Here is a 24,770-nt window from a genome sequence, read left to right as displayed (position 1 = left end):
CTGTTACCCTACACTGCAGCCCCAATTCCCTCTCCGCTTCTCTTGCACCACATTCACGACCCACCCTACAATAAGCCCCTTCCCCTCGCACTCCACTCCCTTGCTGACCTACCCTAAGTTTGTGTGCTCCGGACTTCAAACCCATATAGCACTAGGGGTCGTATGACTAAATCTTGTACGCTCAAATGTGTGGACAAGCCCCCAGATTCTGACGATAATTTCTGACGCGTGTGGTGATGATACGTCTGACCTTTCTGTATCGCTGCTTGTCATACTTTGCAATGTGGGTTGAAGGTTGAACACATCTGATAATTACACGGATTTACTGAATGGCCGTCAAAACTTAGGCATTTGCTTTCACCTCCGCGCACTGTGTTGTATCAATGTGGTCCGAGTGTCAGATCTACCTTATAATACCTAGCCTCTTTCCCCTATACTTCCGTGTCACCCTGTACCAAATTTCATGTGCTGATACTCGAACCCCGCCCCGCCCTGCCCCATCCTACCCTGCATGGAGTTTCTTTCGCCCCGGACCCCCCGACACAGGCCGCCACACACACCTCTTGCCGTACCATTCTTATCTGAGTGCCCCGTTCCGCACTATTACCTCACCCTGCTCTTGACTCCAGCCCCGCCTTGTCCCGCTCCACACTACTACCCCACTCAACATTACACCCACACCTTGCCTCACACCATGCTCTTAACCCCTTCAGCCCGAGGACCTCATATTTACTTTATTCTTATCACCAGACGATTTCACTCAATTAAGGAGGACGTCTTTTCAGAAACAGGGGTAATGCTCGGTGTATGTAACCCATGCACTTCAGAAAGTCTCTCCTACGGTACACGAAATAATCTGGATGATAAAATAATAATAATGATGATAATAATAATAATAATAATAATAATAATAACAATAATTACAACAGGAAACCAAGTCTTCATCTCGAGGGGGTTAATACTTTCAGGCTCAGCACGATGTTTGTTTTCTTTTTCATTTTCCGATTTTATACAGCGAAGGAGTAAATGAAGTCTATCTAACCCATCTTGTTATAAAAATCTATCTTGGTTGAATAAAATCGTCAGGAGTAAGAATAAAACAATGACATCCACGTACTGACAGGGCTAACTTGTTCCACTCCATCCAACTTCACTTACTTCACTGCCTAGCCATCACATACTCATCCACCCACCCAGTCTGACTTTAGCCTTTACTGCCCCTCGTTTTCCCTACTCCACTTGCAGCCTCACATCTCTATCACTCCATCTCTCATACTCCACACTGCACTGCCTTCCCACTCTCCTGCCACCTCGTCCTATATTACTCTTTCACAATCTTTCCTTCAACAATTCAACCACGACAAGACATTAAGTTCAGCACTGTCTAATTTCGACTCTCCAGTACTATCGCGTTGTCTTTAGTGTCAAGGCACAACACAATAAAAACAACTTTGGTATTCAGGTATAATTTCTTCCATTGCAACAGTGCCATCAAGACCTTTCATATTTTGCTACATGCTCTTCTACTAACCGATTATGCACACTTCTTGTACTACTCCACAGCGCAATGAAATCAACCGTAACTCCTCTCAATTTCTCCATCCATCCCAATCTTTCATCATTCAGCTATTTTATCCCACACCTCATCATCGCATTTCACAGCCTCATTAGTACCCATCTTTCACACTCCTCATACAACTCCACAACGCAACACACTAACCATAAACTCACTCCAGCAGTCAACCAACCATCCCAGCCTCCCACATCCAGTTACTTTACCCAATACCCGTAACACATTTCACTAATTCGATTTTACTCCTCACGCAACCCCCCAGTGCATAGTAGTGACCCGTAACTACTCTCGCTCTCTCCATTCACCCCAACCTTTTCTCATCCAATTACTTTATCCCACTCGCGTCATTATTACATTTCACCTTTCACGCTACTGCTGCCTCGCCCCACATTCCTATTTTCATTTTCATGCTACTAACTCACCACCCAGCGCCCGGCCCCAATAATCAAGGGAACATAGCCACTGACTCAGGCCGAAAGTGGCAGAGGGTATGTGAGAGGGATTTGAACCTTGTGTCGACCTGGCCCTCACAACCAGAGCGTGGCAGGTTCCTTTCTCCACCCACCTTTCTCCTTCGGTCCTTCCGCCTAGCCCAGCCTCCATGACTAGCTATATTTCAGTGCCAGTCACCTTCCACCTTACCTCTACCACCTGAACCCACACCTTAGCCTTGACCCACCCACATTTTGCTTTACTCCACCCCAGACTAATCGCTTCACATGTCTGCTAAATTCCTATCTCAACACGCCTTTCAGTAGTCCTTACGCCTAGCACAAGCTCACAGACTTGCTATATTTCCCAGTTAGTCACTTCTCACCTTGCCTCTACCACCGAAACCTACACCTTCCCCTTGACCCACCCACATCTCTCCTTCATGAATCCTACACAAATCGCTCCACATGTCTGCAATATTCCTATCTCAACGCCTTTATCCTTCCGCCTCACCCAGCCTCTCTGACTTGCTATATTTCAGAGTCAGTCACCTCCCACCTTCCAACCATCCCCTCCATACACATTATCCTTGACCCACTGACACCTCGCCTCATTCCATCCCACAAAAATCGCCCCGAAATTCTGTTAACCACTTCACTCCCATGACTTATTTTTCATTTTATTCATAGCATCTTCAGACATTTTATGCATCTTCGGAGACACTGTGAATAGGAGGAGTTAAATACACCTTCATTAACCCATTCCGTACGAGATCTTTCCTAAGCTGAAGATACCGTCTCGAGATAGGAAGAATAAAGCAACACTAAAATCCTCGGGCTGACGTTATTAGAAGATAAGGTCAAGGCATGAGGAAAGATGGGGGAAAGATGGACGAGGAGAGAGCGTCATCTAGGAGCGAATTATGATGGTGTGAGTGAGGAGGCGGCAGGGAAATGGGCACACAAATGAGAAGGTATGAAGCTGGGAGGAAGAGGTTAGTTGGAGGAAGAAAGGAGGAGGATCACTGGGAGTAGGTGGATAGGAGGGAAGTACAAAGTGGGTGGATGCAAAGGGATGAGGGTATGCAGCGAGTGAAGGCAAGGGAAGTGGGCAGTGGGTGGACGGGATGGGGGATACTGAGTGGGTGGATGGTAGGGAAGTAAGAAGATGGATGCGAGGGGGGTATGAAATGGGTGACTGGGAGGGAAGGGAGTTGGTGGATGGGACGGGGTGGTATGGACTGTGTGACTGGGAAGGAAATAGGGAGTGGGTGGAGAAAATGATGCAGGGAGTGGTTAAATGGGAAAAAGTGGTATGGATTGGGTGGCTGCAAGGGAGGGAAGCAGGGAATGAACTGATGAGAAAGGGAGGGGGTGTGGGTAGGAGGGAGGTGCAGAGTGGGTGGGTAGGTAGGGTGGGTGGCAAGCAGTAGGTGGGCTAGGGAGTGGGTGGGCGGCTGAGGCGGAGAAATGAAAGGGGAAGCCGGGAGGTGAACCAAAGCGGTATTATTCCAAACTGGAGAACCGATCATCTCTCTCTCTTACATTCTTATAACCGCACACTCCACTGAACCTTAAACAGTGGAAAGGTATGATAATCCAATTATCTATTAATGGAACGTCCATTTTTCGGGGTATAAACTCTCGAGGGTTGAAATTTAATCAAACTTTATGTCAGCGAAACCTCATTTTTTCACCCTCAGTACGAGTCTGAAGAGGGTATCTGCTTTCAAGGTAGGATATTAAATCTATATCAGCTGATCTTATGCCCCTCTGAGATTAACCTTTCATACTGGACTTTTAAAAGGTACGCGAACGGTGCGCTGAAGATTACACCTTAATATTTTCTCTCGGCGGCTCCCCGTTCCATATTTGCATGACGGGCGTAACTTGGCGAGGGTCGGGGTGAGGACTAGACTTGCGAGAAGCCGTGTTTCAGGTGGCATAGGTGACTTCCTTGGCGATTTCTCAAGCACATTACCGTACATCTTAGTCGCTCGCTCTAAGACATGACATCAGTAACATACAAAAGGATATTAATGTGTACTACGCATAATCAGTCGCCATGGAAGAGACGTTACGATATCTTTAAATGCTACTTAAAATATGAGCCCATGTCCCGGGGTTGGGATAATAAGGGTGGTGTGTGGGTCCATGAGGGGCCACATGGACTTCCTTGCTACAGTAACGAGGGCGTCACTCCCCACACTTCATGGAGTCGCCACCACCCTCACCTCCAGTCTCACAATGGAACTAATGTTAATCTCTTCACTCACAGGATCTCCTTTATATTTTATTACGACATCATATGACTATTTTCAGTTTAGAAGAGCCCCACAGACAGACAGGACTGGTAATAATCTCCACTAACTACTTCAAAGAGGGATCATCTTTAAAATCACATTATGGTTACCGCCATATAATTAGAAGTTGAGTGCTCTCTGAGTGAAGGGTTTAAATAACGGATCTCTAAATAATTACAGCTTTTATAATCAAACTGTCCGCGATGTAGAACTTTGCACGGTAGCGTATATATAAACTCCATCATTTCCTTCAACCTGATAACAACCATATCCGGTCTCAGAAGTATGAACAAGCAAAGCTGCAAAAAATGACCGCACATAAAAAGAAGTGGTGGTATTGCAGTCTTTCAAAGCAACCAACAGCATAAATCAAAGACCCAAAGCAGATTTTGGCTCATTCCAAGTATGTTGACAGATACAGGGTCGGTACCACTCTGCATCCTGTGCCATGGAAAGTTAGCCAGTCCTTGTCTAATGTTATCGCGAATGAAATGATAAAAAGATGGATGTGACCACGGAAGCGCTGACCTATGGATTCTGCCGGTGTCTTGAAAAGTAGAGATAAAAGCTGGCCTTCTATTCCACTACGTCTACGCCACACTTGAAATGTCCTGTACTCACCTACCTACGCATCATATCTGAGACTTAACTATGGTTAGTGATACAAACTAAGTCTCTCTCACCTTGAGGCCTTTAGCCAGCAGAGGAAAGTGGGAAGCAGAAGGGGTAAAATATCCCTTACACAACCCCTTTCCACACACCCCTTCCTTCTCACTCTTATCCCCCCCCCCCCGCCTCTCATTTTTCACTCTTTCGTTCCTTCACCCACCTTTCCCCTTACCTCTCTCAACTTTCTTCTCTCTTCACTACAGGCTAACTTCCATCTCAGACTGTACGTGACTGCAGTGAGAGTGCAGTGAGGAAGAGGACGTGAGTGAAGAGAAGGTGTGAAGGAGGGGTCAGTGGGAGAAAAAAAGGGTGTGAGGGAGAGAACGTGGGTGAAGAGATGGTGTTAAAGAGAGGACAGTTGAAGAAAGATGGGGTGAGGGAGAGGACGTGGGTGAAGAGATAGTGTGAGGGAGAGGACGGTGAGTGAGGAGATGGTAGGTGAAGACAGAGGAAGGTGAGTGAAGATATGGTATGAGACAGGTGAGACGCGAGCCCTGAGCCGATGACCGAGGGCCGGCCGCCACAATCCTCACCAATGACACCAGGATTATTGGCAGTAAAACACACATGCGGGCGGCTGGAATACATTAACCCAAAACGAGTTTGTGACGGCCCCCGCTCCCTCAAGTCGGCTTACGTTTACCACCAGTTATGACAGGAGCTTCATTAAAGGAAAGTCAAAATTTCCCCAAATACCTGTAATAACAAAGACAACGGGCGGGGAATGAACGAAGCGCTGAACGAACAGGAGTACTTACACTGTGTGGTAGAATGGAGGGGGATATGAGAGCAATTTCTAAAACAAAATAGGTGCGGAAGACTGTTTATTGGGGAGGGTAAGTAATAGGCTAAAATTCTATTATTTCTGTAAGTATAAAGGTACCGATGTAACACACATGCACACCTGACAAAGTGTAAAGGTATACATACTGAAGGCCTACATAATAACATGATTATGGAAAATCCTGGAAGGTTACGGGGAAAAAACAAAATAAAATAAAAGGCACAGTTACAGGATACGCGTGGCCAAGGTGCGCTGGGAGGTAGTAAAATAAGGGGACCTGACTGCAACAGTTCCAGAAAACTGGTTGTTAACTCGCGGTCCAAGGTTTTTCGATACACTAGCTCCCAAACCAAGAAACAAGCTGGGGGACTTCTCTTAGCTCGCTGAAGAGGGCTGCACTGGTGGAACTTGGTCTTTAAAAAAAATACAGCTACCTTATCCCGTGACCTGAGTGACGCAAACCACTTCAACTCGCTCCAACAGCCTACCTAGCCCCTTGAATCAGCTGATGCCTTTAACGGGTTCATTCTTGCTCCCTCCAGACAATTTTACTTAATGTAGGAAATATTTATTGTACCACTGAAGGGGATAAGAGACTATATAATCCCATTAATCTGAAAAGTCCATCCTACGATAAATAATATCGTCCGGACAGAGCAAAAATACATACAATTATACCTCGTCGGATTGAAAGGGTTAACCACGTAAATACAGGTGTAAGTCCCCCCCCCCCATTGTTTTTAGTTTATTCTTAACACATCCGGACGATTTTACTCAGGAAGGGCGTCTCGTACCGATGGGATTTACTGAGGCTGTAACTAACCCTTCCAGTTCAGATCATCTATCCTCAGCTGCGTAAAATCGTCATGAAGTGAGCGTAATATGAGACACGTTCCGGGGTTTCCTAGGTGTAGTCTCTTCAGTTCCAATATGTATTCTTTATTTTACAATCTACACACACACACACACACACACACACACACACACACACACACACACACACATAAACAAAATCATCCCAAAAACCCCAAACTGCCTGTGTGTTGAGTAGAGGGGTAGGGAGGGTAGGGCACATGAGAGACGGGCTGCTCTTGCTTTCCAGGTGATTAGGGTAAGTTGTTAGTGTCAGTGGCAGTCCCGCGCTTCTTACACACGCGCCTTACAACCCCCTTACAGGACACGTCATCACGGTACAGATTATACAAACGCTCTTTACACACGCACCCAACAACTCTTAACTCTTGACATATTATAAAAACGCTTCATATGCATGCACGCACTCTACAACCCCAACTCTTGATTCCTGCACAAGCTATCATGGTACAAATTATACATGCGCACTCAATAATCCCAACTCTTACTCTTGCACAAACTATCATGGTATATCTACAACCCCAAATTTTGATACCTGTACAAGCTATCATGGTACAAATTATAAATGCGCACCCCACATCCCCAAACTCTTTAAGCTCTTTCAGAACGAGTCTTCATTGTGTAAACGTTTCGTACACAAGCATCCCACAAACTCCAACTCTTGACTTTTTCACACCAGGCAATCATGGTATACACTTTAAGATTTACCCTGAACAAGCACTTTCTTTGAAATACAACCTGCGTTAGTGCGTGGAAAAAAAACATGATTCAAAATGATCCTTTATTTTCCTGCCTGGTTTATTTGTGAAGGGTCTTGTAGGAGGTTTACAGGAGGGTCATAATCAGGATAATTCTAGTCTACTCTGGTTACGTCAGGTATACCCAGGTTTAATTAGGACAACTCAGGTAAGAAACTAAGTATACTAACGACACGACGTCCAAGCAAGGCTAGTATGTCCAAAGATGTTCAATATCAACACTCCGGGCAAATGTGAGGCAGAAACGGGGACAAACTGGCAAAGAAGGTCAAACGGGGACAAACTGGCAAAAAAGGTCAGGCAGGACAAAATGTGAGGCAGAAATGGGGACAAACTGACAAAAAGGGTCAGGCAGGACAAAATGTGAGGCAGAACTGGGGACATGTACTGGTAAAACAGGTAAGGCAGGACAAAATGCGAGGCAGAACTGGGGACAAACTGGCAAAAGAGGTCAGGCAGGACAAAGTGTGAGGCAGAACTGGGGACATGTACTGGTAAAGCAGGCAAGGCAGGACAAAATTAGAGGCAGCACTGGGGACAAACTGGCAAAAGAGGTGCAGGACAAAGTGTGAGGTAGGACGGGGAGGCATAATACTGGCAAAAGAGGCCAGGCAGGACAAAAAGTGATGCAGGGTTTGGGGATGGATTGAACACGAACGGCAACATAGGCAAGGCCGGAGAAACTGAAAGGCAGGATTGGAAATAGGAGTGCATGACACCGGTGTAGGGCGGGACAAACTGTAAAGCAGAGGTGGAGTGTGGCTCGGCATGGTAAAAGGAAAATAGGTATGGTAGGACTAATTGTGAGGCAGAGGTAAGGAGAGGTAGGTAGGGGAATAACAACTGCAACTGAGGTAAGGCAGGACCAAAGGTGAGGCGGCTGGAGTACGGCACGGTTGAGGGATAGGCAGGACACAGCAACATAAAAGATTAAGGTGGAAAAAAGCAGGGGCAGTTGGAGTGAGGTGGGGTTGGGGGATAGGCAGAACATGGCAACACAAAAGGTCAGGCAGGACACACTTAAGGCAGGGCTGGGGAGAGGCAGGAGGCCATGGGTAGGCAAGAGACAGCAAAGGGTGGGTCGCCTAAAGTGCTGGTGTTCCCTAAGGGCTGGAACATTCCGCCTAATTGAAGAGTATAAATCGGTGTCATTTCGGGCAGCGAGTCCCTGCGTGTCTCCGGGGACGCAGTGGCCGACGAGCCCTATTTGTCCGTGTGAGAGGCCAACGTCGGGCTAAGGGTGGACCGGAGACGAAAGACCTCGAGCTAACTTAAATCTCAAACCTTTTCTTCAGACTTTTATTTTTTTTAATTCATTAGTATCACTGCTATTTCCTAACAATTTTATTCAGAGGTCAACGTCAGGGCCAGCGTGGATCGGGGACTAAAGACCCTAGCTAACTAAAATCTCAAACTTTTTCTTCAGTCAGGTCAGATTTTATTTTATTCCTGCTATTTCCTGATTATTCTACTCGTTTTGGGGAGACTTTCTGATGGGATGAGGTGCTGGTGGTTAGGGAACCGATGTCTTATCCAAATTTCCAAAAGGATACAGGTTCGATCCCAGGCAGGGGAAAGGATCAGCTACCAGTACATGATTTATATTTCTTTCAAACGACTGTATTGATCTTTCACAAAACCCATCGATGCCTCAAAACGCCCCTAGAAATATCATCACAACAGTCATGAATGAGACATCTCTAGCATGTACTGAACACTGACGGTGGGTCTTGGCAAAGAGGTGGTGATATGTGAAGGTGTATGGCACGTAGAAGGGATGCTGGGTGTCTACCGGTATGTTCCAGAGTTGCACAAAAAACTACCGCATTCATTAACACCTTCATTATGAAATATTGGTCCTAAGTAAAAGTCTGGTGGCAGGAAAAATAACCTAAAATATAGATGGCTTTCCTTCATCTGATGGTGCAGGGCCACTTCCACAACTTGAATGTTACGTCGTGGTTACATGATGTTCAACAAGCCTTAGTTATGAGGTGGGAAGGAATATTCTTGGTTACTATCTTAAGCAACCCTTCAATCTAACTACACCTGGCCACCACCCGAGCTAAAAGGGGCAAATAAGTACCTTTGTTAGGTTAAACTTACTATAATACGTCACCGTAGTGAAGTGGTTAAGCCAGACGAAAAATGTCGGCCCCACTGAAGATATGAGTCGTGGTGATGAAGGGTTTACCATTACGACCATTACGATACACTTTTTACGACTAGTACAAAAAAACACATACCAAACACTGAACACAGGCGTAACGCAAGAAAAGTAGCATTTAGAGCGGCGCATAGATTACACGAGATTAAAACCTTGCCCTGCTATTCCGATTTTTACAAACATTATAATCCCACACGCATGATTGTGATTTGGTTCTCGTATATATCTGAACTGGCAATCAAGACTTCTTTCTGTCCACTAAATTTCCAGCAAAGTCAAGTCATGCACCCACGCCACCGCCTCGCTCGCTCCCCAAAGCTGCTAGTCCGTGGCCCCTCTTGTTCTATCATTATCACTCCCATTATCGACGTTCTTTACCACAGTGCATCACAATCAACGCTGCTTATCATCGTTCTCGTCCCTATCCCTACCTACCCCCTCCAAACGATCCCAATTACCTTCTCCCCCCCCCTCCACTTTCCTCTTCTGTTCCCCCCTCCTCTCCCTCTCTCCTTCGTACGGCCTTCCCCTTTCTCCACCTTCTTCCTCGCAATCTCTCCTACAAACGTCCCCATGATCTTCTCCCCTACTCTCCACCTCTCTCTCTCTTTCTCCTCCAAACGTCTCCCATGACTTTCCCCTACTCTCCACCTTCTTCCTCTTCCCTTCCCTCTCTCCTACAAACGTCCCCCATTACCTTCCAACACTCTTCTTCACCTCCTCGTTCCTCCTCTCCCTCTTCCCTCCCTTTCTCACTCCTCTTCCCCTAGCCTTCCTTCATTCTCAAGTAACCACCATTCATAACGCACTCTTAATCATCATCATCATCTTCCTGTCTCACCACAACAATTTATACCACTACCTTCCTGCCTCACCATCAATCTTGCCCCATCATCACCACCACCTTCCTGCCTAACCACAATCACCACCATCACCCCCACCACCACCTTCCTGCCTAACCACAATCACCACCATCACCCCCACCACCATCTTCCTGCCTAACCACAATCACCACCATCACCCCCACCACCACCTTCCTGCCTAACCACAATCACCACCATCACCCCCACCACCACCATCCTAACTCATTTCATTTTCCATCCACCCCCTTAATCCTTCATTTTTTTTCTTACTGGAGAAAGAACCAACACCTCCAAGCTTGCAAAAATCGTCCCTCCCAGAGAAAGTAGAGCTTGGAGAACCATACCAAAATCTCACCTTTACCTGTTCTGTACTCCTCACCTCTCACACTACCAACTTAACCTCAAATAGTCCCTTCACTACGCTGACCTAGTGTACTGCCTCTAATTTCTGCAACCACTTGACGCTTTCATTGAACAGAGCTTTCGAACTGGAGGGCTTTTATGCAGCCTTCATTAATGCTTTCAGGACGTGAAGACAACGAATAAAATCGTCTGGAGGTACCACGAATAAAATACAAAATAACGTCACTGGACTAAACGGGTCAGTTCCCCCTTCTACCCTTCTCTCCAGCTCCCTCCCTGTCTTCAACTTCACCACCATTTTCACTTCCTTTCCTTACAGTTTTCATCATCCTCTCACCCCCCTCCTATCCTTCATTTTTCCCCCTTTCTACTCTCCCCTCTACCATTCCTTCCTCGTACGTCTTTCCTTCTGCTGAATTCCGGTTCCTGTAATTACCACACTCTGGAAGAACAACGGGAACAGGCTAACCACATAACAAGACAGTGAAAAAACAAAGTATACAGGATATAGTGGGCAAAAATTGTTACTGAAATTGTAAAGAGAGTAATGAAACGAAGGTATGCAATAGCGGATATGAGCGAAGTAAACAAGAATTCGTAAACAAGACAGAAGGGATAAATTACAACCAAACGAACAAGTGAGAAAAATACATTACAAGCATGAAAAAAAAAAAAAATACATAGCCATTCCAAGAGAGAACCGCTTGGATGAGACGACGACGACGACGACGACAACAATCTAACAAGAGGGGCACTCAATGGAGCGCATCTCTCCGACAAGGGGAACGTAATTTCCAAACCACTCTTCATGATGGGTTACGTTTTCTCACCAATGATCAGGGTTTTGGACCAAACAGTTAATCGACTGTTCCCTGGGACATGGGATATCTACCCACCAAATTTGGTCCAAATCTCTCTTAGTTTTTCAGTAATCCTGCAGACAAATAAATAAACAAACAGGGGTGAAAACATACTCTCCTTCTCAGACAGAACAAGAATCACTACTACGCGAAAATTTAGCGAAAGTACCTCAAGTTCCCCGACGAAACACTTAATTTAGGCTATTTATTCACAAGCATTCTAACGGCAAGAAAAATGGGGGTCGTTTGCACGTTAATTTTAAAGCAATTTTCCCCCTGCTTCACATTATTACGCTGCCGGACCAGACTTTTTCACGTATTACCCAGTCAAATAAATAGCGTAAATTCAGCCATAAACAGATGCGTAAGAGTCAGAACAATTTAGGTACCTATTTACGCTAACGAATCATTCAACTTCCCGGAGCTTTAAGGCGTTAGCGTAGTTCCTGACGCGGCCCAAGACGGAGATATTTACCTTCAGTGCAACAACAAGGATCTTAAAATCTCTCTCTCTCTCTCTCTCTCTCTCTCTCTCTCTCTGTAAAACATTCTGGTGTTGGACGGCAATTACTGAAACGTTCCCGACTCTTGGCAAAGTGTTAACCAAGATCATTAATTTTAACTCCTCCCTGCTGCCGTGGCTTTCTCTTTGATGAATTAAGTCGACGGAAGTGAGACAGAAAAAGGTAAAGTTTATATCACAGCAAATTGGTTGAGAGTCGAAAGAAGCTACACTCTTAATTGCAGACTTACCTACCCTCCTATACTGTATAATCTAAATACCAATGCATAATGAAGAAGGCATGATACAGTGGACTTTAAATTAGCTGGTAAACGACTGTGAAAGATAACAGGATTTAACTCCATCACAACGAAAGGCATCCCGTAAAATAAACAAGTACACTATATGGTAGTCGAAAGGAAGATAAAAAAATAATAATAATAATCAATGGAGTACTCCTCACTTCACTGCCACAGGCGTCCCTTATGGATGCATATAAATCGTCAGTTAAAAAAAAAAAATGTCAGTTTTAAAACCGTATTAGAGGAAAGGGTTTTTATCGCATCTAGTACCAGTATTAAAGAGGAAATGTAGACGTATCTCAATATCTGGTACAGGGAATCTTCCACATAGTCTAACACAGCAGCAAAAACCAGCAACGAGTAAGCAAAGCGTTGTAAGGGCCTGACACGTCGACAGTGGACACAAAAACTGCTCCCCTACCGATCCGACCCCGCTCCAGATAATTTATCCCGTCGAAGGGGCAGTGTCAGGAGGGGAGAGAGAGGAAAAAAGAGGAGGTGGGGGCCGAGAAAGCAAACTGAGGGGGGCCATATTTTATTCAAGGGAGGGAAGAAGTTTAGGCAGGCCAGTCCGTGATCGCATTGAGAGGGTGTAGGGCGGAAATTGAGCCATTAGTCTGGTGTCACGGAGGCCGGGCGGAGTGAGAGTAAACACCCTATCAGGACGGGTCGAGATGGACGGGGGTCGGACCAGGGCAGGGCAGTGTCCCCATACCCTCGCCTCGCCTCTCCCTCCCTACTTTTAGTCCAGACACTCTAACGGCTCCCTTGTACCCTCTGCTAGCCGCTTCCTCCCTAATTTTTGTCTAGTGTCTCCCTCATGCCCTCTCAGCCTCTCCCTCCCTGTTCTCAATCTAGTGCCTCCCTCATACCCTCACCTAGCCTCTCCTTCCTTCCAGCCTTCCCCTCCCTCTCTGCTTTTGGCCTAGTAGCATCCTCATACATCTTTACTTTCATACATAAAATAACTTTTACACAAAGTTCTTAATGAGCCAGTGAAACGTTCTCGTACATGAATAACGTGAGGCTATGGATTCGCTTACACGGATGAACTTTACGATGTTATTACGGCTAATGCCATGTAATTTCCTTTTGGAGATAGCCTCCTTTCGTAGGTAGTTACCGAGTTACCATTTATCTGCTTAGGTTTCCCTCTGCAGAATTAAATCGCTTGGTAATGACCAGAGTAAAATCATACTATAAACTGCACCCACAATCTAGGAAATAGTTATCATCAAGTTCAGAAGCCCTCCCGAATTTACGTGTAAATGTAAAGTGCTTCATGTTATATTTACTTAACAGCTGTTACCCTCACAACATAAACTGCTCCAGATACAGTATTTTATTACTTGTGCTCGAGGAGTCATAGGACCGGTTATAAACCCTCCACCTCGTCCATGGGACCAATACTACCCCACTCTCTCAAAACTTTCAAATCCTTAGCTGAACCGCATTCCTGAGAGGCACCAAGACGGAGCGGCCCTATATGTAGCATCAACACTATCAGTCCCTATCTCACGGAGGCCTCGCTATCAGTCTCACAGATAACGGCGGACGAAGCTAAAGGCCATAAACACGACAAATTGGTAGGGATATGTATGCTGCATTCAAATGTGGCTTGGATATCTCTGTACCGCTACAGGCCACGGAGAGGAAGGCTGGAGTACTGATGGACAGAGATGAGAGGGAAAAGCGGGAGAAAGGGTGAATGGAGAGAGAAAAGGGGAAGATGGAGAGGGAAAAAGGAATGGAGTGGGTAAAGGGGGGGGGAATGAGGAGACGAAGTGAGGAAAGGGGGAGGGGAAAAAAAGGGGATGGAGTGGGGAAAGGGGGAGGAGGGGGATGGAGAACGGAAAGGGGCAGGAAGAGGGGTTGGAGTGAGAAATGGAGGATGAAGAGGGGCTTGAGAGGAAAGAGGGAGAAGGGGGGACTGGAGAGGGAAAAGATGGAGGAAAAGGGGCTGAGGAAGGTAAACGAGAGGTTGAAGAGAGAAAAGTGGTGGACGAAGGGCTGGAGGAGGTAATGGAGGGATGGGGGAAGGGAAGAGACTGGAAAAGAAAGTAAGGGAAGCAAGGGTAAGCAGGGAAAGAAAAGGGGAAGGTAAGAAGATGAAGGAAGAAAAGGATACAGACGGAAGACAAGAGAAAAGGACAAACAGAGAAGAAAAAAAGAGATGATACCAGAACCGAGACAGGAGAATATGGAAGGGAAATGCGAAGGGGAGCCAAGGAAAGGGAAGACGTGGCTGTGGAGGCGAAAACATTCAGGAAATGGAGAAATGGAAGTGGGAAAAGAGGTCAAGGAAAATAAAAGATACCGGTATGTAGCTACGAGAAGTGAAAAGTACAATGAAAAATGAGAAGGGGGGAGATAAAAGGGAGGGGGTTTGGAAGCAGCCTAGATAGATAGCAGAGAATTAACAAGCGTGATAAAGTGGAAAGGGAGAGGAGATACAACGGAATGAATGATAAAACTGGGATCATGTAAGAAAACTGAAGCAAGAGCGATACATGGGGGGAGGGGAAGGAGAGAGAGACACATACATAAAAAACTGGGGAAGGAAGGCAACAGGAGAGAAACAGAGTGGGATGTGAGTAGATACAAAAAATGTCATGAATGGAGAGACACTGAAGGAAAAGGGGGGATAAAAAGAAAGTAAAGAGAAGTAGAGAGGACAGGTGGGGGTGACAGAGATTGCCACCTGTGTGTCTCCCACCCTTTATCACCACCTCGGTACTCCTTTACTGGTGTTCTAACTCATCGAGGCTACACACACACACACACACACACAAATATAAAACAAAGACTCATCTGTACGTCCACCAGCCAGCCACACTATTATGAACCAGCATTTGTTACACTTTACTACTTTCGTTTATTTATTTATTTATTTTTTTACCTTGTGGGTAGTAGCTCCTTAGAGTTAAATCAAGTACACATGAACCACAACACCCAATCACGTAACACCGGGCCGTAATGTGAAGGGTAAACAGCAAACAAATGCGTCAAAAATAGCTACATATATGAAGGGCTTATTAAGGTCCGAGAGTGCAAATGTGCGAGTATGGCACTGAGAATAGTAAGGTAGTATTTCTGAGGGTGAAAGTGTAAGACCATCTTTTGTAGCCTTGATGAATGTACCGGCAAGGAGCAACAGTGTGGGTCTGGTCGGGCACGGAATGTCGACTGTATTGTTACGAAAATACCTACTGAGAACAAACCTTTCTTGGGGCTGGCTCTGAAAAGGTGCTGTCATGAGATAAATTTGCTCAGTAGTGAATGTGCAGGCTTAAGCATGTGGCTGTGAAGACTGGTACTCTATTGTGGAGGCTCAGTGCAGGAGTGTGGGGATTCAGTATGAGTGTAAATACCACTGTGATGGATGAGTATGTGACTGTGAAGGCTGAGTAAGTGTGGAGGATAAATATGTTGAGTGTGTAAGCTGAGCATGTGAGTGAGTGAGTCTGGAGGCCAACTATGAATGTGGATGCTGAGTATGTGAGCGTGGGGGGCTTTGAATGTGCACGTAAGTATTTAAGAGTGGGGTATGCAGTATGTCGTAAATATATGTGAATGTGAAAGTCGAGTTTTTGCGTAAATTAGTGAGAACCTCAGGAGGCAATCTGATTCTGGCCGTAGTAACAATATAAACACGGCCTTCACGTTAGCTCCGACATCACCACCACCATCATCAACACCATCATCACCATTGTCACCACCACCACCACCACCACCACCACAATCATCATTCCCAACACAATTACAACCATCACCGCCACCACCACCGTCATGATCATCACCCTCTGGAGATTACCTGAAAAAAAAGTCCTCAGGTGGAAGGGATGAAGCGCGGAACCAAAACAAATAAAATCCATACAAGACGCAGTAGGTAGAGGAATAAATGGATCACTGAAGCTGGTTTGGCTCGTACTGTAAAAAGGAATACTGACATCACAGAAGCAAACATGACTAGTACTGTCAAAGGGGTTTATATCACAGAAGCAAACATGACTAGTACTGTCAAAGGGGTTTAGGTACCGTAGATGACAAACGAGGAAACTCAAAAAAGATAACTATATTCTGGGATCAAGGGGGTAAAAATGAGAGAGAGAGAGAGAGAGAATACAACACATATAGGCCTACTGGAATTCACTTACAGTACTTAGGAGAAACAAGACAGCTTAACTTAAAGACGCAAAAATAAGTAAAAAAAAAAAAATCTACACAAATAACAAATAAAAGACCCACATAAATAAGCAATACCAAGAAGTAGGGTAAGTAACCGCCCTACACGAACAGCTACAAAAGATCTATAATTACGAAAGAAATAATTACTAAACAACAAGAGTTACTCACCATCCCATTATCGGCTGCGTAACCTGGTGAATACACGGCTTTATCTGAAACACCAGAGGAAAATTTTATATATTACAAAGGTAAAAAAAATAATGATCACCTCAGTTTTATCCCCTCTAAAATGATCGAAAATATCCAGCAAAATTATCTTTACAGTGAAAAGTATCGTCTCAATTTTATGCACTGTAAACTATTCTGAAATAACTAGAAGTGATAATCAAGAAAGTACAACGAAAAGGAGTTTAAATTCAGAGAGCGAGAGAGAGAGAGAGAGAGAGAGAGAGAGAGAGAGACTAATGTTCTTCCTCAAGGGATCACTCGACCGTGTTAACTTATTACAGGTCAGGACGGAAGAGACAATGCCAATATATTCCCTCACTGGTGCTTAATCCAATGCTAGTGTGGATGTAGGACAGATTTTTATCACTACTTCTAAGCTAAACATTAAACCTTAGCCGCTGTGTTCATTCTCTCTCTCTCTCTCTCTCTCTCTCTCTCTCCACCGCAGTAAAATACATAAGTATTTGTGGTGTCAATGTCGTACAAATATTTATCGCTACCGCACTTGTAACCTAAATATTACTACCCATCCATTACCGCCATCGCATCACTAAATAATAAATAAATACATAAATAAAATGAATATGTAAATAAATAAAGGCAAATGAACTTTCGATGATTTAATTCCTTCAGCCCGAGCACGTCCTTTTTTTTTTTTTCATTCTTGCCGCTACGAGAGGAAACTATTCAACAAAGCATCCTCGTTGTGAAGGGGCTTATGATGGGTATCAGTATTCTAATCCCCATGTCAATAGTGTAATCCCCATCTCAGTACTGTAATCCCCATGTCAGTATTGTAATCCCCATCTCAGTACTGTAATCCCCATGTCAGTATTGTAATCCCCATGTCAGTAGCGTAATCCCCATCTCAGTATTGTAACTCCATCTCAGTACTGTAATTCCCATCTCAGTACTGTAATCCCCATCTCAGTATTGTAATCCCCATATCAGTACTGTAATCCCCATCTTAGTATTGTAATCCCCATATCAGTACTGTAATCCCCATCTCAGTATTGTAATCCCCTTATCAGTATTGTAATCTCTCTAGTTCCAAAAGTTTCTCCAATGTTAAATTAAGTCGTCTGGAGAAAGCAAGAATTATACAAGATCGTGGTACTGAAGAGGTTCGGAAATGGTGTTAAATTACCGCCAATGGCTTTCCTATCCTCATCCTGGCAAACTAGCAACATTCATGTACAGTATAAACCAAACACCTATAACCATTCCCCTAGCTAGAAATGTAATGTCACAAAAATCTATCTATCTATCTATCTATATACCTAGGCTGCTTCCCCCAAAGAAAAGGAGGTAGCCGAGACAGGACGACACACTCCCAATTTACTCATTCACACACACACAATCATTCGCATCTCAGCTCCAAGGAGAGAAGGGACAGAAATATTATTAATAATAATAATAATAATAATAATAATAACTAATAATGCTGAACGGTAAGCTACAAAGAATACTCAATTCCTTGTAGCTGATCTCAAATATAACAAGTGAACTTTGAACTCTCTTATCGATAATATTTCCAGGGCAACTCCGGGGACAAGCGACAACACTTGCTAGAATGAAAGACCAAAGGAAATATTTACGGGGAACATTCGCCAACTTGCAGAGTATAGAACCTCCAATTGCAGTTAACTCTTATTAGATTTTTTTTTTAATCTTTTCACATTAATATCCACTCTAGTTTCATTGTGAAGTGTCTGGTAAATGAAGGCAGACATAAACATATTTTAAACACATGGTTAGCAGAGAATCACTACGGTCCTGAGGGTTCTGTCGGTTCTGTCCCTTCCTTAGCTTCCCACCCTACGAGTACAATACCCCTACAAACCCTGCAACGATGATTAAAGAAAAAAAAAAAGTGGAGCATCATGATCTGGAAGTGTATTTACGTTTTTTCTACAAACATCGTGGTGAACTAAAAGACTGAAGCCATACCTCAAAAGTCAAATGTGTATGTTTATTTATTACATTATTAGTATGGCTAGAGATATACAAATGAAATCGATCAGTATAACAAGCCTGTAAACCAAATATGCCACTTAAATATAATGTTATGATGTGCAACAAGACTTACGATTCTTTTTCTATGATGATTCTTTTAAATTATCTTTGGTGAGGTGCAAGAAAGATTTACGATTATTATTTTCTTTTAATTGCAAGGTTTGGTGAATGAATTTGGGACAGTGTGTAGGAGGAGGAATCTGAAAGTTAACGTAAACAAAAGTAAGGTTATGGTGTTTGAGAGGAATGGTCACAGAGTGTGCAGTGAGGGTGGATGGTGAGGATATGGAGAATGTGAGTGCATTCAAGTACTTGGGTAGTGTGGTGAGTAAGGATGGAACTTTGGGGGATGAAATACATGAAAGGGTACAGCATGGAAGGAAGGTTGTTGGTACACTGAAAGCAGTGATGAGAAATAGGGAGGTGAGTATGGAAGTTAAGAAGTCACTGCATGATAGTATTGTGATCCCTACACTGACGTATGGAAGCGAGGCATGGACCTTGCAAGAGGGGAACAAGTCAAGAGTGAGAGCAGTGGAAATGAGTTACTTGAGAGGAGCATGTGGAGTGACGTGGAGGGACAGGCTGACGAATGAAGAAGTGAAGGAACGCTGTGGGGTGGATGTGGATGTGGTTGAGAAGATTAGGAGAAATACACTGAGGTGGTTTGGACATGTGAAGAGAATGGAGAATGAAAGACTGACTAAGAGGGTGTATGTAGGTGAAGTGGAGGGAAGGAGAGGGAGAGGTAGACCGAGGATGAGGTGGAGGGATGGAGTTGAGAGGTATATGAGGGAGGGGGGGGGAGGGTAGTCAAATAGTGGGTGACAGAGCGACTTGGAGGCGTTTTGTCTGCGGCCACCCTTTGCGGGATTAGGGCGTCGGGCTATAGATAGATAGATAGATAGAATTCACTACCGGTACGAAAATCGGGCTTTATTTCAGGCCTGTAACCCGAATACGCCACGAGAATATGTCACGCGGTAGGGAGAGATTTACAGAAGTTTTTCTACTTCTGAAATCGGGCTGTGTTTCAGAACTCTAACCCAAATACGCCATGTGAATATGTCAAGAGGTACAAAGAAGATTTACAACAGTATCTCTACGACTGGAATCGGGCTGTATTTCAGGGCTGTAACCAGAATACGCCTTGTGAATATAATGCCAAGAGGTGCAAAAAGATTTACGATGGTTCCTAAAGTGTGGAGGTGCCGAGAGAGAGAAAAGGACAAGGGGGGAAGGGGTATACAGCCTCCGTGTTAGGCCTAGACACTACACAGGATATTAAGTTCGTACGTCTTGGGTGTCGGCATCCCCATAACTATCCAGCCCTGCTATAAATACGCTGTCTTGGGTAACACATCGACTCGTATCCTCGTCAGTTAAGCTCCCTTGCAACTTTTCCCAGGCGATTTATTTTGCTTATTACATCTTAACCTTCTCCTACGCGATTTACTCTGCTTATATTTTAACACCTTTTCCTATGCGATTTATTTTGCTTATTACATCTTAATACCTTTTCCTAAGCGATATATTTTGCATATTACATTTTAATTCCGTTTCCTAAGCGAGTTATTTTGCTTATTACATCTTAACACCTTTTCCTAAGCGATTTATTTTGCTTATTACATCTTAACACATTTTCCTATGCAATTTACTTTGCTTCTTACATCTTACTGTCCTGTTATATAAATAGTTCCAACATCGCCATACTCTGTATCAAGTATAAAGAGGATATTAACCCGCCGTATCCATAAATAAATCGCTAAGGAGGAGGTGTTAGGGAGTCTCATAGCCCGATGAAAATACGGGCCACAGGTCTGCTACTCTCAAGAGTGACTGTATATCGTGGTAGATCTGTATTAACCAAGCTCGACTCTTTACTAATTCAAACACACACACACACACACGAGAGAGAGAGAGAGAGAGAGAGAGAGAGAGAGAGAGAGAGAGAATCAAAGGATAAAAAACACAGGCTTCCTTTCCTATTGTACCACGATCCATTTATCATTTACAGTACTAGGCCTAAAAAATATATATATATATATTACTCAGTTTCAGAAAATGACTCAAGTTACAAAGTCCTGTAATCCGTATACAGACAAAAAGCTATTCTGAAAGGAGGTAAAATAAACTGCAACAAGAGCACCAAACTTCAGCCTGCAGCAGTTCAAGTCCAACTGTTAGATTTTTTATGAAAGGACACCTGTAACCTGGTGTATGGATGTATTTTTTATGTTTTCCCTTCCTCTGATCATAGTCTGCACACACACACACACACACACACACACACACACACACACACACACAAAACATTTCCGTCTAACATTCCACAAAACTAAGACCGGTTTACGAAAATGAAGTCAAAACAATTTAACTTCCACATATAACTAACTTCTGATAACTCCTATCAAACATATACTTCTAATGTTTACCTCCGTGTTCCTGCTGGGTTTTCTGGTGGTTGGATAATTTTTTAATAATCCCAAAATAAGGGGTTCGCTTTTTATTTGCGACCGGCAGTGAGGCAAAAATGCAGCAGGGGTCATGACCTAGCCTGCCCTCCAGTGACTCCCATCCTTTTAACCTTGCACACTCGACCCACGACCTCTACAACTGCTGAAAATCCGTCCTTATTCGATGGATATGTATCGATATTTGGCCAACTAAAACCATGTCGGTACACTATATCCAATAAATGCTTTTCATCTGAGCTGCAGTTACTAGAATGAAATTTGTAACTGTAAAGAGAGAGAGAGAGAGAGAGAGAGAGAGAGAGAGACTTAAACTATTCCAAAATACTCTTATGCCGCGTTAAGACTAATGAATATCCAAAGATAATGTAGTACCTAAAATCCAGGTCAAAATACGCTGATAACGCTCCAGTTAGCACAAGGACTTACCGGAATTGAAAAACTAAAATAAAAACCACTATTGGCTAAATAACTACACTTAAAGCTTAGTTAACTGTCACTGGTCGGACCTTAGAAGTAATAATACGTAAAATTAGGATACAGCTAAGCATCGTGTCTGTGGGTGCTCCTTAGATACCAGCAGCCATACTTTAAATCTTCACTGCCATTATTTATCTCCGTACGGAGGTCAGTCAACTCTTGGAGGCAGCTGTGATAAATATTCTGGCAATGAACGCCTAAATACCATTAATAAAATATCAGCAACATCACCATCCTCTTCATTATACCTTAGTGTTATTAATACTTTCCATAATTCTTTTTAATACTATGCCATTAAGAATAATCACCAGGTCCTTACCATCATTACAAAACCCTGTCAGCATTCTCAACATAATCACAGTTCCTGCTTTAGGGACTTTCAGTGTGGGCAAGGGTGCTGGGAAGTTGGAATATTACGTTTTTTTACACATCGGTCTATGAGTATCCCTGTGAAGGTGTGTGAACCCCCCCCCAAAAAAAAAAAAAATGAAATAACAGACCGAGGGACTTATCAATAAAGGAGCCTAACCCATTCTCAGGATAAACGAGGCTGTACAGTAATGAAAGTCAAAATTAATTATATTTGGTCATGCTTCCTCGTTTTAATCCTTCCTCTTAATTAACAAGAACGTGTTTGATGGCTGTTTAGGTCTATATAAAGGTGCAACCAAATAATCGTATCCATAACTTATGCTTGAGAATGTTATTGAATACATCCCCAGTGCTGATGTTCGATAAAATCACAGCTCGCGTGTGTGAAAGACGAAATGTGATGGAAAACGCCAGTAGGAATCTCTCTACTACGGTGTCAGTGTGTGTGTGTGTGTGTGTGTGTGTGTGTGTGTGTGTGTGTGTGTGTGTGTGTGTGTGTGAAGGACAGCATATATAACAAACTCCCAGTGAATGAAATTTTAGAAGTCTGTATAAAGTCTGTAAATGTACTAAAAGCTTCAGTAAAATGCAAGTGCAAGTAAGCGTGTGAGTGACAGGGTGTGTGTGCAAGTGTGTGTGTGTGGGGGGGGGGACGTCCGTCGGGCCTGTGAGTTCATGTGTAAGTCAGCGTGTGTAAACGTACTAAGAATGTTAATAAAATAAAAATATAAATGAACGTGTGAGTGCAAGGGAGGTTGTGAGTGTGAGTGAGAGTGAGCACAGGTAAGGAATTTCCAAAAAATTAATGTAGAATGTGTGTGTGTGTGTGTGTGTGTGTGTGTGTGTGTGTGTGTGTGTGTGTGTGTGTGTGTGTGAAACGTACTATAAACTCAGGTAAAAGGAGAGTACAACTGTGTGTGTGTGTGTGTGTGTGTGTGTGTGTGTGTGTGTGTGTGTGTGTGTGTGTGTGTGTGTGTGTGTGTGTGTGTGTGTGTGTGTGTGTGTGTGTGTGTGTGTGTGTGTGTGTGAGTGAGAGAGAGGGGCGCACTCTGTACTAGCCCCGCGGGACAAGGAGCCGGGGAGAGGAATGCGCCTGAGGTAGGAGGAGGCGAGTTATGGTAATATCTCCTTTGAAGCTGCGAGTCATGCACGCTGCAGGAACACTGGCAGCCTCCCTCTCCTCAGAACACAGCCCTCATCTAAGAACACAGCCCTCATCTTAGCACACAGCCAGAACTTTAAAACACAGCCCTCTCCTCACACACCTCATCTCTCTCCTCTGATGATACAACACTCTCTTCACCTTTTCTCACAACACACAGCCCTCCTCATCTCTTTCCTCACAGCATACACCTCTCCTCACAACACAACTCTCCTGACCTCTCTCTTCCAGAACATATACATCTCTCTAGAATCCACACCCCTGATCTCAACTCTCCTCTGAACACATATCCCTCTCATTAATCCTTTCCTTAGAATATACGGCCTTGTCTCTCACTTCTGAACACACAACAACCTCCGTAATCCCTCTCTTCAGAACACATCTCTCACATGAACACCCTTCTTAGAGCAAAAAGCCATCTCCTCACCCATCTTCCCTTTGCTTTGAACACATAACCCTTCCCCTCCCTTCTGATCACAACCACCTCTTCAGACCCTCACCCTTTAACAAAACAACTGTCTCCTCTCAACGCATATATATCATAAACCCTTTCCTTAGAACACGCATTACTACCCCTCTCCTCTAAACCCAAAACCTCACGTCTCTCAGTAACACATATCCCTCATCAAAAACTTTCCTCAAAACACACATCTTTCCATCACACCTTTTTTTTCACTAAGTGCAGGCACTACATCCTTATTCACCCCTGGCCATAATTCAGACAGTCGTTTTACTAGAAGACACAATAAACTCCAAAACACACAGCCTTGTTTCTAGTGCAGACTACCCTCCTTCCAAGTACACAGCCCTCATTCTAAACTGCCTTTTTTTTTTTTTTTTTTTTTTTTTTTTTTTCAGACACACAGCCAGCTTTCCAAATCTTACCGCAGGACCAAACTCCCATTCCAAAACTGACAACCTTCTCCAAAAACACAGCTCTCTTCACAGAACACACTGCCCTCTCTTCGCTTCTCCCCAGAACACAGAGCACATTCCTAAGCACTCCTAATAGGACACTATCTTACATAATCCTCCATTATTAATCTTCTCCTTATTCCCTCGCCTCCTGATTACTTCCCTGCTGACTCCTTCAAAACGATTATGTCTCTCTTACTTTATTCTTGCAATTTTCAAAAGCTTTTATTCAGCTTATGAGAAACTTTTTGGACTAAAGGAGTTAGATACAACCTTGACTGACCCCTTCATTGTTACAAATCCTTGTCATCTTGAATACCGCCAAGGGATAGCACACAAAAAGGACGCCCTTGTTGTGAAAGGGTTAATCAGTTGAGTCATGCTATCATTCTTTCCCCCAATTATACCAACACTTCTCCAATTTGCTCACTCAACATGACCTTACTTCGGCCTCCTCTCTCTGTCATTAGTCCTTCCCATCTCATTT

At 44.0% G+C, this 24,770-nt stretch overlaps 1 protein-coding gene across 1 annotated transcript in view; it reads right to left on the bottom strand.

Annotated features, from left to right (window-relative positions):
• The window catches only part of LOC145399136 (uncharacterized), a 125,614-nt gene that overhangs the window by 63,824 nt on the left and 37,020 nt on the right, over positions 1–24,770 (bottom strand). The window contains exon 2 of the mRNA XM_080271874.1: positions 16,805–16,848. Coding sequence (XP_080128000.1) covers positions 16,805–16,848 — 44 coding nt within the window. The remainder of the gene's footprint in view (positions 1–16,804; positions 16,849–24,770) is intronic.

The sequence above is a fragment of the Coenobita brevimanus genome, chromosome 47 (genome assembly GCF_032717465.1).
Source record: "Coenobita brevimanus isolate Jiangsu-jjx chromosome 47, ASM3271746v2, whole genome shotgun sequence".
Lineage (NCBI taxonomy): Eukaryota > Metazoa > Arthropoda > Malacostraca > Decapoda > Coenobitidae > Coenobita > Coenobita brevimanus.
The sequence above is the reverse complement of the archived record's forward strand: the minus strand, read 5'-3'. Positions and strand labels throughout refer to the sequence as shown.